Here is an 18,924-nt window from a genome sequence, read left to right as displayed (position 1 = left end):
TCGTCCAGTCGGTGACCATCACCAACAACCCCAGCAAGATAGACCAGAATCAAACGCGCTGCTGGTTAGATTTCCAAACCTTGGCGCGAATGACCTCATTGTACCAGGCACTGTTCGACTGGCGTTCAACCTCACGTTGACCTCCGACAACGACAAACGCGAGCTAGTGCGGAGCGTAGGTCGAGCTATCATCAAGAAAACCACCATCAAGATCACCGGTAGCGAGGTGTTGAGCATCGACGACAGCGACGTGTTTCACTGCTACAGGGACCTCTGGAAGCGAGGAGAACAGCGTCAATGACGCGTGTACCAGGGCATCAGCAAATCGACCAGGTCGGCGCGATTGGGTATGCCTTCACGGCAGACCAGTTATCTAAGATCGCGGACGGTGAAAAGGCCATCGCTCAAGCGTGCACGGGGAACAGGTTCTGCGTGCGCTTCGACTTCGAAGTTGCTCACGAAACGCCAGCGCGCTTTTACCAGGCGCGCTGGGTGATAGGCTTGAATCTACGAGCTCACGTTTAGCGACTACAGCAAAGTAGTGCGTAGACGCCCGAACGGCGATGAGGCTAGTTATACCATAGACAACATCTCTCTGGAGTTCGACATGGTCACTAACCCGAGCTGGCCAGGCAGGTTCGAAATCAGTACTCGGGAATGTGACCATCCACCAATACGATCGCATACTGAGGCATAGATCCATCGCGCGGGATAAGAGCGACACTGTGTGGAATATCAACCTGAACGTGCCGGCGCGATCGATGAAAGGCATCCTGATCGTCCCCGTGGAGGATTACGAGCCGTTCCGGAGGGACAGCGAGAAGTTTTTCAACCCCGAGATTGAAAAGGTGGAAGTGACCATCGAGGGCGTGCCCAACCAGCTGTTCAGTCATGGTATGAGGGCGTACCAGCAGTGGGATGAGATAAAAAAGCTGCCGAGCAAACATCCATACATAGCCAAAGACCTGGACCTATCATCCGTGCAAATCGGTGAATACTTAACCAACAAGTACGCGCTGTGGTTGGACATGCGATCCACGGATGACGATAAACTACATGGTAGCGGACGCCGTATAGACAACGGTAGTGAGGGGATTACTATCCAGATTACCAAGAAGGCTCAACCCGCTGGCAAGTTGAAATTATATCTGTACGTAATTATGGACGCGCAACTTAATATAGACAATGGGAGATTCGTGCAAGCCATCTACTGATTTGCCTGCCGGCATTGGTTTACCACGCGACCCACACTGCGCCATAGTGTGCGGGCAGACTGGCTGTAGGAAGACCGTTTTCGTGTTGGATATGTTGGAGGGTACTACAGGGATGTGTTCGACCACATCGTTATCATGTGCCCTACTCTGAGCATGAATAAACGCGTAACGGAAAGACCTTGGTGATGACGGACCCGGACGTACACAGAGTCGATCCGGGGCCACGTCTACAGGACTGGTTGAAAGCTTACCATATGAAATTTAAAGGGGAGTCGACGCTGTTCATACTGGACGACTGCAGCGCTAATCGTGAGATAACAAAAAAGAGAGACATGCTATCGTACCTGGCCTTCTCCGGCCGACACGCAAATCACAGCGTCTGGGTGCTAACGCAGAAGTTCAACTCGGTGTTGAAAGACCTCAGGGAGCAGACGCGATGGGTGGCCTTATTTCACTGCAAGGACAGGGATTCGTTCGAGGAGTGTTTGAGAGAGAACGATGTGATGAGCAAATTAGAACGGGAACGGGTTAAGAAACAGCTCGCTGAAACTAAACACGCTAAGCTCGTGCTCAAGACCGACCAACCCGTGGCTTATAGGGTGTTTTAGCTAAGCAATGCTAAGTAAAGCTAAGCAAATGCTAAGCAAAGCTAAGCAAATGCTAAGCATTTAGTTATAGCTATGGTATTTGAAGTGTTCGTCGTGTGCAACTTAACCTTCATTTCTCTGTGTTTTGCCTGCATAGGGTATTATATTGTTAAAACTAAAACTTACTTATCACATTATAAGATGGAGTGTGAGGAATTGCTCGAACAATTGTTGGTACCCCAATCACCACAGGTGGACGATGATAAGCGAGAGAAACTGGTGGCGTTGGCTGTTGGTGGCAAAGCCAAACATTACTTTGGGGAGTACACTCCGGATAAAATTCACAAAATGTCAGCCGAAGAAATAGATAAACTGTACGCTAAATACGAGGCTAGACTAGGTTCAGAAATGACAAAGACAATAGGATCGGCTATGACTCAGATATACACTGGTATTGCGTCATACTTCCTTCCCATCCCCCCGGAGCGCCGACTTTACTTGTGGGAAGACCTTGAGAAAGACCCTTTTATCGAACAGGCCTTGAGCTCTATTAGCTGCGATCTGTACCACAAATACGGTATGTTGTTAGCCCCGGTGACGGCGGCGATTATCACGGCAAAGCATTGTCAATTTGAGAGGAAAAATAATAATAATAGTATAGATGGATGCTGCACAGACCCAGACCCCTTCAGAGGAGACGGTGAACCCTCCCGAGCAGACCCCACCCCAACAACTGGAGGTGGAACCCCAACCCCCTACAGTCACCAGGCAGAAGAATCCTAAGAGAGTAGCTGCCGGTAAAAAACGGTGGTGTAACCAACATAAAATTATTAAGGTGACCCACCCGTCTCGATTATTGTTGGTTGTATGCGCAACTGCTGCCGTGACTATCTCGTGGTTATATACACGGCACAGGAATCCCAGGGAGCCCGAATTAAAGGTCAACCCGCATATCATGCAATAAAATATATATTTTTATATCATATACATAATGTCTGAGGGGAAAACGTTTCGTCAACGACGATACCACGCCACCGTGGTCGCCAGTCTAGCAGTAGGGTACGCTTTCGGTTGACCAAAATGGTGCTTAAACAACCGACTATCAAGCTAGATTTCAACCTGCAGGATATGGGTATGCTAATAATGAACCTTGGTATGGCGATGGCCACAAAAGACATCCTAGTAAAACAAGGGATAATACCTGAAGATATTATGAAATAAATATAGGATGGCCACGATAGCTATGATGGTCGGTGGTGCGTTAGTGAATGCCCTGGCATTTTCGGGAGTAATTTCCTCTTTTCAAACTACGAGAGTCACACGCACGCGGCTGAAATACAGGCAGAGAGAAAGCCGCACGACCTCGCTATTGAAAAATTACAGACAGCACAATCCGAGTACGCTAAAAAACGCCTCCAGAACAACTCAGGTGTGAAAACCATGCCGTTCAAACATTCCACGATGTCGACGACGCAGCGAGAGAATACTTCTTATTAACTGGTAAACGATTGGAGCCACTCAATAAACCCACACTCTCTCAGTACTACACACCATCCAAGGGACAAATGGACCGTGAACTGACCTTCATAGCGCTGGGTATAGCGGCGACTGCGTTGGTTGCGAAACAATTAGACTAAGTACTCATATAAGTATGCTAAACATGAGACCTGCTCCATACCGATGTGAATACATACTTATGGGGAAGAACGAACCCTGTGGTAAGAAATGTAGGACAGAGGGGTACTGTTGGTTCCACATGGGAAGCCCTAACTACTCGTGTTCTGTGTGTGGCATAGGTGTGAAAGGACACTACTGCTTATGTAAAGCTCACGGAGCGAACGTAGTCAGACATCACCTCATCTACGAGAACAAAAAGGCCTACATAAAAGAACGTAGGCGGCTTCTCAAGATAGAGCCCAATTAGAGATTATACACACCTACGTATAGCTATGTTTGTGGAAATTGAGCCCAGGGAAGGTTGCCTGAGAAGCTGGCAGATGGATGTGGGGGAAAGTATAGATATCAGTGTCCTCAAACCCATGATTGTTAGTGAACTATATAAGGGGTGCTCGTTTACAATCATGGTAAAAGTAGGGTTTGATGTGCCATGGGCTGGGCACACTTGGAATTACTTTGATGGGGGGCGAGTAGATGTGCATGGGGATATAGATATACTTGTTGACGACTCGTTGCAAGTAATACAAAACACCCTACTATGCTGCATGTTCGGGTGGGTCGAGGGAATAATCGATAAAGTGTATCTAGATTTTTTTACCTTTCACGGCGGCCCAATTAGACATTGATCTTCATAGGTGTGTACGCAACTATGACTACTGTTGGTGAACTTAAGCTGGTCGCCAGGCAGAGGGGTGTAATTGGGTATTCTCGAATGCCCAAACCAGCATTGTTGAAATTACTAGGTTTAGAAGCCCCTCTCACGGTAAAACAATTAAAAGCTCAAGCAAAACAGCTTGGGCTCAAGGGTTATTCAAACCTGGGAGAGCGGGTTAAACGCATTGTTATCACATGCCCCGTACCTACTGTAAAACAATTGAAAGCTGAAGTTCGTGATTTGGGGTTAGGTGGGTATTCCCGTATGAATAAACCACAGCTTGTAGAACTGTTACGGCAGAATAGAGCTATCGACCTACAGTTCGTGCGCACTGAGCCGCTGTAGGTAACTATTTGAGAGGTTGGCGCATGCATGTTAATAGGAACATAGACATTACAGATATTAAGCCACTGATAGCTGATAAAATAAATCAGGAACTAGACAGTCTGGGAAGTATCAAGTTTCAGATCACATTTAAAATGTCATTTCGATAAGCAGGTAGGGAATGGGGCCACTGAATACGTTCAGCCTTACTTCAGAGGTAGGCAAGAGGTTGTCACGCATACAGAGACCATTAACGCATCGATCGATACCAGTTTTCAGCAGAATACGAGAATACCTAGAACGCTACACACACTTGGGGTCCGGATGGGCTGTAGATAAAATCGATAATGTCTATCTAGACATAGCTAACTACGTGCCGTTCAGAGGCGGGTCATACCTAGACTTGCCTCCCTACTATAGGAAAAAACATGCCATGGTCAACGTCAAGAATAGAGGAGACGATTGCCTGAGGGTAGCTATCAGGTCAGCCTTGTTTCCAGCTGACACTCATTCAGACAGGCTTTCTAGCTATCCCCAAGATGATGGGCTCAACTGGGATGGTATAGATGAACCCACCCCCATATCCCAGATAACTAAAATAGAAAAACAGAATAATCTAGCTATAAATGTCTTTGAGCACGAAGGTAACACAACAATAGTGCACAGAGTCAGCCCATCGTTGGGGAAACCCCAACTGGGGGAGCCCCAAGGGGGAAACCCCCCTCGTGTTATCAATATATTCATGATCCAGCGAGGTGACAAGTACCACTACACATGGATAAAACACTTTAGCAGGCTGTTGTATGACCAATCGGCACACAGAGAAAAGACCCACTTCTGCGAACGGTGCCTACATGGCTTCACACGAGCTGATTTATTAGAATCCCACCGGGAGGATTGCCAAGGTGTGGGGCAGACGGCTATACGGGTCGACATGCCTAAGGAAGGTGACAATATCCTAAAATTCGGTAACCACAAGAACCAAATGCCTGTGCCTTATGTCATCTACGCCGACTTTGAAGCCTTGGTCAAACCAGTTGAGGCTGTTGGGGGTACCCCAACCACACTCAAAACACAAGAGCATGAAGCCTGTGGGTTTGGATACGTTGTCGTCCGTTGTGACGGGGAAACGAAAGCTCCGGTAGTGTACAGGGGTCCCGACGCTGTTGAAAGATTTCTTAAGTGTTTGCAGGAGGAAGAAAAAATTATTAGGAACGCACTGTATAGAGTCGCTCCCATGCGTATGACCCAAGACGACAGGCTAGCTCACACCTGCAGCACTAACTGTCACGTGTGTGACTCACCACTTAACGGTGATTCGGTGAGAGATCACTGCCACATAACCGGTAAGTATAGAGGCGCCGCTCACAACGCGTGTAACCTCAAGCTTAGAATCATCCCCAAGATAATAAACATCCCCGTGGTTTTTCACAACTTGAGAGGGTACGACTCACACTTGATCATGCAGGCCATCGCGAAAATCGATGGTAATATAGCGTGCATCCCCAACAACATGGAGAGATACATCTCCTTCAGCTTAAACGGCCTTAGGTTCATAGACTCGTTTCAATTTCTCCAGTCTTCATTAGACAGTCTGGTCAAGGCCAACGATACCTTCCCTATTACCGATCTATACACAGACGCCGAAACTAGACCCCTGCTTATGAGGAAGGGTGTGTATCCCTATGAGAACATGGATAGTTGGGCCAAGTTCGCCGAGACCAGACTACCCCCCATCAAAGAATTTTACAGCAATCTGACAGACTCGGCAATATCCCAAGACGATTACTCGCACGCTATTAACGCGTATGGAATAAACTGGGTTGTAAGAACCTGGGTGACTATCACGATCTGTACTTGAGGACAGATGTACTGCTGTTAGCCGGCGTGTTTGAGACGTTTAGGCAGACATGTTTCAAGCAGTATAAACTCGACCCCGCATGGTATTACACCAGCCCAGGTCTGTCGTGGGATGCCTTGCTTAAAAAGACCGGAGTTAAGTTGGAATTGCTTACAGATTACGACATGCACCTATTCATTGAGAAAGGCTTGCAGGCGGGATCTGCATGGCAACCAAACGATACGCGAAAGCAAATAATCAATACGTGAAGGGCTACGACCCTAGCAAGCCAACCAATCACATTCTCTACCTCGACGCCAACAACCTGTACGGCTGGGCCATGAGCCAGTATCTACCCACAGGGGGATTTGAATGGGAATCACCCATTGATGTTATGAGCATCGCGCCGGATTCGAACAAAGGTTATATCCTCGAGGTTGACTTGGAATACCCCAAGGCATTACACACATCACACAACAGCTACCCCCTGGCCCCCGAACGTATGAGGGTTAACCCAGACTGGATGTCTGAGTACCAACATAACTTGTTAGGTGGGCGGGTGGCGGACGTTGAAAAACTCGTGCCTAACTTAATGAATAAGACCAAGTACATCGTTCACTATCGCAACCTACAGCTGTACCTGTCGTTGGGTATGAGGCTGACCAAAATACACAGGGTGCTCGTGTTCAACCAGAGCCCCTGGATGGAGCCTTACATCAGAATGAACACAGACCTCCGAAAGCTGGCCACCAGTGACTTTGAGAAAAATCTCTACAAGCTCATGAACAACTCGGTGTTTGGTAAGACTATGGAGAACCTGAGGAAACGCGTGACCGTGAAGCTGGTTCGGTCGAATGAGGAAGACAAGCTCAGGAGACTGATAGCCAGCCCCGGCATTCAACCGTAGCAAAATATTCACCGATGACCTAGTTGCCCTACACATGAAGAAAAGCCACATAAAATTCAACCGGCCTGTTTACGTGGGGATGAGCATCCTCGACTTATCCAAACACCTGATGTACGACTTTTACTACAACGAGCTTAAGAAACAGTACGACGACAGGTGCGAAGTGCTGTACACTGACACGGATTCCCTGCTGATGGAGATTCGAACCGAGGACGTGTACGAGGACATGAAAAAACACCTCGATTTGTACGACACCAGCGACTACCCCAAGGACCATACCATACACAGCACGGTAAATAAAAAAGGTCCTCCATCATCTTCTGTCCCAGCATCGGTGATGAGAGGTTGATGCTCTTCTGATGGTGAACTGTGTGCTGCTATCTCTATGTCGGGTGACACTTGGGGAGACCTGACTGTAGACTTGTGTGCAGACTTGTGTGGTGACCTGCGAGGTGATCGACGTGGTGATGTAAGAGGAGATCGGCGTGGTGAACGGCGAGGAGATCGTCTTGGTGATCTGTGTCTATGGGATGACCTTCTCTCGGAGACCTGCGAGGAGAATGTTGATAGCTTCGCGAAGCTCTTGTGTAGTTCCTCGATGTCCTTCTGGACGATGACGATCTGGGGTCAGGTGTCCTCCGTGAAGGCCTTCGTGAAGGCCTTCGTGAAGGTTCCTCTGCGTCCGGACCTGGGGAACGGCGACTTGACCTCCGTGACGGCTTCCGTGAAGTCTGGTGGTCTGAGTCCGCATCTAAGGATGAGGCCGAGGAAGGTGATGATCTCTCCTGCCTTCGCGAAGGCTGTACATCTGGGTCCTTCGTCGAGGTGGTCTCGAAGGTGGCTTCGTCGTGGCTTCTACGCTGACGGGGGGGTGCCTCTGGGGTGTCGTCTGCGTTGCTCAGGCCCTGGGCTGGCTGCTTCTCCCGTCTGTAGTGGCCCTCCATCATGGTCATGATCTGCCGCAACAGCTCATCTGGGATGGTCTGCGACGAAGTAGTCGGTGCCCTCTCTGCGATGTTAGCGGCTGGGCCCTCAGGGAAGTCGTCTGACATCAGTGTAGAGACATCAGGCTGCATGGCGATCTCTGCTGATGTCACTGTAGCTGTCACCTGCCGCTTCTTGTGGCGTACGTCAGGGATGATGATCGGCTGATCATCGTAGAGGCCCAGTTCGGTGGCTGGAACGATCTCGGCTGAGAAAGTTCTTGACGACTTCGTAGACTTTCCCTTGGAGGTAGACGCTGCCCTGGGGGTACGAAGTGATTGGACTTTGGCTGCGATGACGGGACGTCTGGGGAGGCAGGACGCTTCTTGGAGGCGGCGGACTGCATCCCACGCCCCCTCCTCCGAAGGGGTCTCTAGCGGAACACCAGACGGGAGGGGGTCGATCGACAGCAGCTGACTGGATGGGGAATCCGATGTATCGGCCATGTCTAACCCTTGTTTGCGTGACCTATCTGCGGTACGTCTCAAGACGCAAAGATGATATTTATTAAAAGCAGAATTAGATAGATTAATGCAGTAACTGCAACGTGAATCAAACGCACAAGGCGTAGCACAACTAGGGCATAATAAATGCGGGTCAGCAACAGAAAAACGTAATCTACAAATAGTACAGATTTTCATCAACGTAATACTAGCTGAACAATCACGAACTCACGTGAATAAACAGTAGAAATACGATTAATTATCAATACAAATTAATGAATGATACTAGCTATACCTCTATAGTAACCTATAAGAGGTAACTAACTAAGAAAAAACCAAAGGATATAGTGTGTAAGGAGACACAGGCGCTCTCACATCCAGCTCACTGGGCGAAGAAGGAGAGAGTGAAGCATGAGGCCAGAGGGTGGCGACACCTGTTCCCGCGCAAAGGGCAAGGGAGGCAACTCTTGGTGAGTACCAATTAGTGATTTTACATTGAAGGTAGCTTCAATTAAGGAGATACAAGTGTTCCACTATGTTCGCAAGAAGAAGAAGACAAGCAAAAGAGCATGAGTCAGGATAAGGAAAAATATATATATTTGGAGACATTTAATAGGATGCACTTCTATGTTTATCAGGTATCATACTCTTTTACATATCTCAACATTAACTTTATAAAAGAGAGACATGTGAGATATTAATCAATAGATTAGACATAGTCAACACAAAGGGAAAAGCATAAAATATCTTTCAGGTGCCCCCTTGTGCCTGTAGGCAGCACGACCCGTGAAGATCCGGGGTAGAATAGGTCTTCAGCAACCCATGTGCTTGCCATAAAAAGGCGACTATCTTGTCGTAAGAGGCGACTAACGGGATCGGGTGGTCAGGCTCGATGACTTGGTCGACACATGTCATCGGTTCCCAATTGCGCAGATCGATGCTCATGCTGTTGATCACTGGATTGTCTGGTCCAGACTCCATTATTTACAGACCGCCGCAATATAGCTGGAATATTGCTGAGTGCGGCGTAAAACTAAACTCAATCACTGTAGGCAGCACTTTCACTTCATGCCAGGCGAGTCAATGGTCCGTCATAATACATGGCTTAGCGACCTAACTGCCATCTATAGTCTGATGTATTGTTTTCAGCAGCTGTTAATATTTCTTCTAAGTTTTTTCTGATTTTACGAGTAAACATGCTTTTCTGGATATCCTATTACGCATCCCACTAAAAATCAAGTTTGCCCAAAATGGGATATTTCGACATATGCTATTTGTAGTTTTGTAAGTTTTAGGGGTACAGAGTAACGTCTAAAACCATTTTTTGCTATTTCCAACGGTACTTTAGTACACTACCTTGTCATTTAGCTAGTTGTTATTTTGAAGAGTTTTCATATCCTCAAATTCCAACACTTCGCCATGAACGTAATAGCGTAAGCCTTTCTTGGGCATTCTATGGGCTGGTTCCTCCACTCTTGTGATATTACAGAACTTCTCTCTTGCACCTGAGACATTACAAAGAAAAGGTTCATGTTGCAATATCTGTTTCATATCATAATTTGAGCTGGAGGTGTTTCATAATTTCTTTTATCATTGTTTAGTTAACACACTTCATTTTCTTACCGAACTTCAATATTTCTGGGGTGGTTTTCGGTGACCTTTGTGGTGCGTCAAAACTGATGGTAACAGAATATTTCTCCTCAGGGTCGGGAGCAGATGTCACACTGTCTTCAACTACAAACATGATTTAAGACAGTTATTACTCCAATTCAATTGCTCTAGATTATGTGATTATTTTATGTTGAATTAATTAATTCATAATCATTATATATATATATATATATATTATCATTTATGTCCTTTGGTTGCATAACAAGTTAACTGTTTCATAATTGTATCCCCTTACCAGTTGCTGCTATTTCCACTTGTTCACCCGCTACATTGGGAAAGCACACCTCAGACTTCACTCTTGAGGATGTTGAAGGGAATTCTAATTGCAAAAAGTGAATAACCAATAGTTACTATTGCTCAGTTATTTTCAATGTTGAATGTCAAAGTCCTTTAAATGCCTCATGAGCTGTTATTAACATGGTTCTATGTATATTTACAGGATGTGAAGTAATGTAATGACATAATAGCCAAAGTACTTATCGTTTGAAAGGTGAATTCCGACATACAGGTATGCCATATACTGGTAATACTGCACAGTCCTATGACTTACATATTGTGTTCTCGTTAAATGGTAATGATTATCGTTATAAGATATTCAGTAAAATAATTACCGAATGCCAAGTCTTCACTGTGGGTTGTCTTTCGTTTTTTTGTACCCTGAAAAAAAAGGAACAAAAGGTCACTTATTTCTGATGTTCCGGAATCATATAACAGGGTATTTGCTTCTCTCTGTTTCAGCCCGAGATTGGAAACGTCAGTATCCCCCCCACCCAAAATACAAACGTCTGACCTGAAAGCATCACCAGGCACCCAATGACCATGCTCGGAGTCATCACTCTCTCCACTTTCAATCGAAACTCAATGCCAAAGTTATTTGAAGGTTGGGAGAGAATTTCATGTCTGATTCTGGTTAAGTATGAGATGTCATTTTTTTATACAAGAAATCAATTTTTTCTAAACTATGAACTGTCCATGCAATGTCACTATGTTGTGTATTCAGTCATATTATTTTTAAGCTGCTCCATTCTTACTTGAAGACAAGAGCACATTACCACACACCTCTTAATCCTGAGGCCTTTCTCCTTTTTCTTTGGGGAAGGTCTCGGACCTTGCTGGGGTTTTTTGATACAGGGGCAGATTCTAATAGGATGCCATCTGTCTTTGGTGCATGGGTCATTAGATGTGTGGCCACTGTCTCCAACTCTCATCTGGCTTTTTCCAAAACCCCCAAGGACTTGACAAGGAATGTCATACTGTGTATTTGGGAAATGACCTCCCTTACAGACTTAGCTGCTCTTGCCAGCTGCAGTGGTGAATCTTCCTTAACATGTTCTTCATCTTTCTGATGAACATGCTGTATGATCGAGGGTTCTGGTTTTGAAATGTCAGCAGCTGGAAGAGGTTTAATGGGTTGTGGTTTCACACAGTCATCATCAACAGTGATGATTGGATAGGACCTGTAGAAGTTGGGCAGTGAAGTCCAACTCACACTAGGCACATGCCGGAACACTGCTGCAAAGTGTTTGCAGGGCAGATGGTCCTTGCGGAATTGCCGACATGTGCATGATGGAATGGATTTGGTGTCTTCACTGCCCAGGAATACACTGTATGATTGTGATGTGTTCTCTGATTGAACTTCATACAGGTCCACCTCCACCTCCTTCACCATCTCAGAAGTGATGTGAGCAGATTTCTGCTTCAGCTCCCTCATGTGCTTAATGAATGGAGCTGGCCTGTGATGGAGCTCCTTTGGAATGCTTTCCATACCCTCCCTCCATCCTTCCGACATCGTTACGTTCGCATCAAGGTATCTATAATTATAGTAACTTTATATACAGGTGCATAAATTCATATTTTTCCTTACCCTGACTCGTGCTTAATTGCTTGTCACCTTCTTGCGAATGATAGTGGAACACTTGAATCCCCATTTGAAGCTCCCTTCCAAAAAAGCGGACGTAACCGCAATTACAGTGTTATCTCCCTTTAGATGTCTAAAGGAAGATAACACTGGGTGAATGATTTTACATCCTGTTTTTTTAAGTGAGCTTCAAAAGGGTATTCAAGTGTTCCACTATCCTTCGCAAGAAGGAGACAAGCAATTAAGCATGAGTCAGGATAAGTATAACATATCAATTTAAAAAAAAAAGTGTTTCTACCAATCAATTTTTCATGATCTGGTTGATATAATGTGCAAAGACCAATGGTACTGACAATGTTACTAATAACATTTTACATGTCAAAGAGACCCGTGAAGATACAGGGGTAGAATAGGTCTGATGCTGTTTATCACTGGATTGTCTGTTCCAGACTCGATTATTTGCAGACTGCCGCCATATAGCTTGAATATTGCTGAGTGTGGCGTAACCCTGAACACACTCATGTCAAGAAATCAAGAATACACTGCTGCAGAATTAGACGTGTAACAGTGTTATTCTAATATTACCACTGACTGACTGAGTTTGGATTTACGCCGCTTTTAGCAATATTCCAGCAACATCACGGCGGGGGGACACCAGAAATGGGCTTCACTCATTGTACCCATGTGGGATTCGAACCCAGGTCTTCGGCGTGACGAGCCAACGCTTTAACCACTAGACTACCCCACCGCCCCTCTAATATTGACCCGTGAAGATCTGGGGTAGAATAGGTCTTCAGCAACCCATGTGCTTGCCATAAAAAGGCGACTATCTTGTCGTAAGAGGCGACTAACGGGATCGGGTGGTCAGGCTCGATGACTTGGTCGACACATGTCATCGGTTCCCAATTGCGCAGATCGATGCTCATGCTGTTGATCACTGGATTGTCTGGTCCAGACTCCATTATTTACAGACCGCCGCCATATAGCTGGAATATTGCTGAGTGCGGCGTAAAACTAAACTCACTCACTCACTCTAATACTACCATGCAGACATGCAGACACACCAGACACCAAAATACGATTAGCAGTCATATGGTTTAAGCAGGGTGCGGATATAGAAACAGAAGGTGCAAGCGAGCTTAGAAAAGACAGTAATGGCAGTGGGATTGTTACAGGATGGGGAATTGTTATTGTAGGATTTATTTAGAATTATAAACAAATATATTTTCAAGATATTTTTTCTTTTTAACCGATTTATGCAGATACTTATGAACTAGTTGTGTAGCATTTTTGTAATGATTGCAAGCAACTTTACACTTGATCTACTTTCATATCAAACATGCATGTTAGGGTACAAAGCTTAAGGAAATGAGAAGTACTGATGCCATTGAACAATACTCACCATTACTGAAGTAACTGCAACTTGAAAAATTATGAAAATTATCTTTCCATGTGCAATCTTCAAAAATACATGTAATGAAAAATGTGTATTACTTTCAACGAACATAGGAACACCCAATATTTCTCATGTAATGCCAACCCGTCAAGGTTCGGGTTTGAATGAACCTTCTGTAACCAATGCTTGTCGTAAGAGGCGACTAAAGGGATCGCTTGGTCAGACTCGCTGGCTTATGTGACACGTTATCGCTTCCCAATTGCACTTTGATGCTCATGCTGTTGAACACTGGATTGTCTGGTCCAGACTCGATTATGCACACACCACCGCCATATAGCTGGAATATTGCTGAGTGGGGTGTAAAACTAAACTAACTCTATCTCACTCATTTATTCTAAAATTTACATTTAAAGATGAAGTATACAATGTAAAGGGTATTATTATACTGCATAGTTATATCTGTCTGTATGTATGTATCTGTATGTGTGGGTTTTGAACTTACTTTCGATGAGCGTCTTCAAAGAAGTTGTCAACCAACGTACTCATGAGACCACTGAGAGCTTTAACTCTAAAGGGAGCCAGATATTCGTGTTTAAATAGTTTGTTTTGCGCTTCCACGCCGTTGTTGGTGTTGACGATAAATGACAGCAAACTGTGCCTGTAGGCCAGTACCCATTTCTGAAATTATGGAAAATAGACATTTATTGCTATGTCTGTCTACTATTTGTTGTATGAATATACAACTGACTGAATACGTACATTTGCATGGTTATTAACAAAACATGGTTTGGTTAATACGCCAAACAAAGAAATTCCCATCCCTCAATTACAAATGGGGTGGTGGGGTAGCCTAGTGGTTAAAGCGTTGGCTTGTCACACTGAAGACCCGGGTTCGAATCCCCACATGGGTACAATGTGTGAAGCCCATTTCTGGTGTCCCCTGCCGTGATGTTGCTGGAATATTGCTAAAAGCGGCGTAAACCCAAACTCAGTCTGTCAATAACAAATGACAATGTTTTTATTCTAAGAATAAGCAAAAATACATATATGTGTAGATACCTACCTGGTATTTGCCTTCTGCAAGCCAGTGAGTGTTGATGTAATGTCTCAGTTTGTAATTTCTCCAAATATGACTTTGCCTCAGCACCTCCTCGTTCTTTTCAAATTCTGCAGGTGTGGCTGATTCAGCAACACACTGTTGAGAAGTATTTTAAAGAAATGCAAGTGAATCTGTTACAGATCGTTGGGGTTGCATGTTGGTAAAAGCGTTCGCATGCGTGCTGTTATTATCATTTGTTATGTGACATGACATGATATTGCTGAAATGATGCTAAAAGTAGCGTTACACTAAAATCACTCAATCTGTGTTCCCTGATATATACTGTAAGTTGAGTGAATACTTTTCACCTTCCTACTATTAGAATATGTACATGCCTTCATTACTATGTTATGTGGAACAGACTTGAGCTAACATGTGTGAAACTATTTGTGACAATTACATTCAACAATCTCAGAATTTCTTCTTGTTGCTCCGCCACTCCATTTCTAATGGCTGATGTCCAGCGCTGCCACGCCTGCTTCCTGTGGAAGTCGCAGATGAATATTTCTGCATCTGTAATGTTATTGTAGTTTTGTATGAGATTATTGGGATTATGAATAACGGAAAAGAAATCATGACAGTGATTTTATTGAAGGTGGTAATTGCTGATATATTACCAATTATTTACATTCACAGCGATCATTATGTTGACTGTTGCTAGCTGTTAAACATATCAGTATTTTTCAAACAGTTTCTTAAGAATAATTGTTACATAGCCATAAATACAGACCTGGAAATGTGTTGGTAATAGCATTTGCTTCAATCTCTGAAGCATCAATCATGAAGCTTTTGGTATTCCAGAATGGATTGAAATCCTGGATTATGTGGAGTGCCTCTTCAACTGACTGAGCATCTTCCTTCTCGATGACAAATGCAGCCACAACAACATACCCTTGATTTGTTCTCACACAAAGAAAGAACAATGGCAGAGCATAACGTGTTGTTCGATACGTGGCATCGAGAAAGACAATGTCCATGCCATATCTTTTTAGCAACATTTGCTGCCAGTCTGCCTGGTAAACCAGGAGCAAACTTTGTAGTGTAGCTCCTGTTTGGTCAGTTTGGTCAGTACAAGTGGCACTTGATGGCCGAAAATACCATCTGTCATGTGGTCTGATTTTTTTCCATTGCTCTATTTTGGTGAGCAAAAACTCCTGATCCAGGAGGCCATGCTGAAGTCTTCTGCGCTCCCTGTATATGATTTTACGGAAATCTTCCCTGCTGGGAAAAAATCTTCTATTGAAACGATTAGGCATGGTCTTTCCTGCAAAAAGACATTCCACAAATAACTGGGAATGTTTTTTCATTTCATTTGTGTTATAAATGCCGTCGTTGACTCTTTGCTTTATCAGGTCGATTAGCCGGGAATCAATTGGAGCTTTCAAATCTGCAGCCTGAAAAAAGCGTTGAAAATTATTTTTATTTACCACAAGTGGGAATTCATACCCCATGTGTTGTCATACATGTGACGACAACCGGTGGGGTATGATTCCTGTGTTATATATACTACAGGTGTGGATTCATACCCCAATGTGTTTTGGTACATGAGACAACAGATGGGGTATAATATATATAAAATAGCAGTCATACATAGATAACAGATGGGGTATAATTGCTATGTTGTATATAACACAGGTGTGATTTCCCTATCATAACCTGTTGTGCGTGCAGTCATACGATGAGGTAGATTGCTCTTGGCTGAAGAGCCATTAAAATACTATTGTAAGCTGCTATATGTGCAGTATTATGAAGATGTATATTGCTCTGGGCTGAAGAGCCATTATAATACTATTATAACCTGTTGTGCGTGCTGTCATACGATGAGGTAGATTGCTCTTGGCTGAAGAGCCATTAAAATACTATTGTAAGCTGCTATATGTGCAGTATTATGAAGATGTATACTGCTCTGGGCTGAAGAGCCATTATAATACTATGGTAAGCTGCTATATGATGCGTGCTGTCATACGATGAGGTAGATTGCTCTGGGCTGAAGAGCCATTATAATACTATTGTAGGCTGCTATATGTGCAGTATTATGAAGATGTATATTGCTCTGGGCTGAAGAGCCATTAAAATACTATTTTAAGCTGCTATATGTGCAGTAATGTGATGATGTATATTGCTATGGGCTGAAGAGCCATTAAAATACTATTGTAGGCTGCTATATGTGCAGTAATGACGATTTATAATGCTCTGAGAACGATGATGATTAAGGGTAAGTGCACAAAACATAAATAAGACACATGGTACTGAAGCCTATTTACCTTACAGGATATGAAATATGACGTTTTATGATCAGTAACTTGTGACCACAATATCATAAATCGTGGAAGAAGTTCCTAAAGAAACCATCCTGTAATATTGTGCAATTTTCATGGTTCATATCAAGGGGTTACAAACGACTGATGGAACAGCACCAGCACACATTAAGGTGCAAGTGAGCACAGCCAGGTGAGTTGACCCCCAGCTGGTCAGGTGCTCTTCAATGAGCGGTTTGTGACCCTTGTATTATTTGTTTTGTGCACTTATACCTGTTTCGAGATATTTAATGATCATAGTGTAATAACAGACTATAGAATATGTACATGATTCTTCTGTTAAATATACTACTGTTGTGAATTCATACCCCATGTGTTGATACATGACACAACAGGTGGGGCATGATTCAGTGTGTTTTACCCTTTCATATGGGATGATTTGTGTGTATTCATACCCCATGCTTTCTAATGAAGGTTGACGTTCATCATTTATTTTTTATTTTGAATGATTACCTGTCCCATTATGTGGTTTGAGTGAAGCTCCTCAGATGGTAGATCGATGAAGATAAGCTTTTCTGTTGATCTCATCGTATATAGGTGATTCTAATGCTGCTCTGAGCTCCTCGGATTTAAGCTGCTTGTAGTGATGAGATTCTGTGATTAGCTGTATAAATATGATATTTGTTACTTGTTAGTATTGTTTGGATTTTTTTTTAAATGTTCATATCAATACTGAAAGGTATGTGCACAGGTTACATTTGATTTTGTTCTTGACTTTTGCAGTACTTTCCTATAAATGGATTTTTTACACTTTGCATGTTCACAACATTGGTACTTAACATGTTCACTGGCATTAAAGAGTATACCCGTAGTATCAATGTTTGTTCGAATTGGCCACTACGAGTTATGTCATAGCTCCATCAGTAGTATTGTAAAACCAGTTTCAATTGCTGGCAAAATAGGCACAAGAAACAAACATATCCTTGCATTCTTCTTACCGCCAGGATGTGTTTGTTTCTTGTACCTGTTTTGCCAACAGGTGAAACTGATTTTACAATACCACTGATGGAGCTACAACATAACTAGTAGTGGCAAATTCGAACAGACACTCATACTAAAAGTATACTGGTGGTGGCAGTAAACGTGTTAACTGATGTGTTATGATTTAGGTTGATTTTAAAAGTGTTCAGAATGTTATTGTTAGCTTTATATTACATTTCACTACATATGCTGCTGTATACCTTGTAATCAGGAAATGTGATGACTTCCCGAAGGTAGATAGCAGCTGAACAACCTCTTTTTTTACTACCTGTGAGTTTCTTTGCCGGAATGTTCTGTGTGTAACCATGGTCACAGTCATGATGGTCCTAATGGAACAAGAAACTATTGTAATATGTGATTTTGAAAACGCAACAATAACGTAATGTGTAATGATGCTTCATGGTTTCATTGGGCTTTATCAGTGTTCATTTGACACATATTTCTGACACCCATTTCCAAGTGAATAGAGTTCGATTTGACATAAGATTGTGAAATATGTTTGGGTGATAATATGTTGCCCCTTTGAAGAATAACAGAAATAACTTCTTTTCGTTTTTGATGTATATCAAGACAACTTACACTAGGGTTGTTTTGACGGTGATTCGGTCCTTGATGGCATTCCATGAGCCGTGACCCAACAACCATAAATGGGATTCCATTTAGATTGATAGCAGAACCATGTTTGACTTTCCCATCATCTTTGAAACGTAGAAGATGATTCTGCAAGTGGGGTGCTACAAAACATAAAATACTTTTCTTATTATTCACATTCATAAGCAAATAGTTCTAATGTATGACACTGATGTTTGTATTAAGTATGATGTTTGATGAATGTGCTTGATACTTCATAGATGAATAAAAAGGAACTGTATCTGTTTCACTATGAAAGACACAAAGTTTTGAGTTTTTACTTATTCCTTTAACGGGAAAAAGTTTGCAGATGAGAATGACCTGTTATGTGAGTATTATC

The 18,924-nt window shown here is 43.5% G+C and overlaps 1 protein-coding gene across 1 annotated transcript; it reads right to left on the bottom strand.

Annotated features, from left to right (window-relative positions):
- Positions 1-10,543: 10,543 nt before the first annotated feature.
- LOC124278436 lies at positions 10,544-18,840 on the bottom strand. Its single transcript, XM_046714141.1, has 10 exons — positions 18,534-18,840; positions 18,155-18,280; positions 17,464-17,577; positions 15,386-16,049; positions 15,056-15,168; positions 14,620-14,751; positions 14,059-14,234; positions 11,362-12,128; positions 10,914-10,959; positions 10,544-10,621 (listed from the first exon to the last, which is right to left on the bottom strand). The coding sequence occupies exons 1-8, from the start codon at positions 18,726-18,728 to the stop codon at positions 11,507-11,509; spliced, it is 2,142 nt and encodes a 713-aa protein (XP_046570097.1). The 5' UTR covers positions 18,729-18,840; the 3' UTR covers positions 10,544-10,621; positions 10,914-10,959; positions 11,362-11,506.
- Positions 18,841-18,924: the final 84 nt, after the last annotated feature.

The sequence above is a fragment of the Haliotis rubra genome, unplaced genomic scaffold, assembly GCF_003918875.1.
Source record: "Haliotis rubra isolate DU_JTF1 unplaced genomic scaffold, ASM391887v1 Scf237, whole genome shotgun sequence".
Lineage (NCBI taxonomy): Eukaryota > Metazoa > Mollusca > Gastropoda > Lepetellida > Haliotidae > Haliotis > Haliotis rubra.
This window is presented reverse-complemented; position numbering and strand designations above follow the sequence as displayed.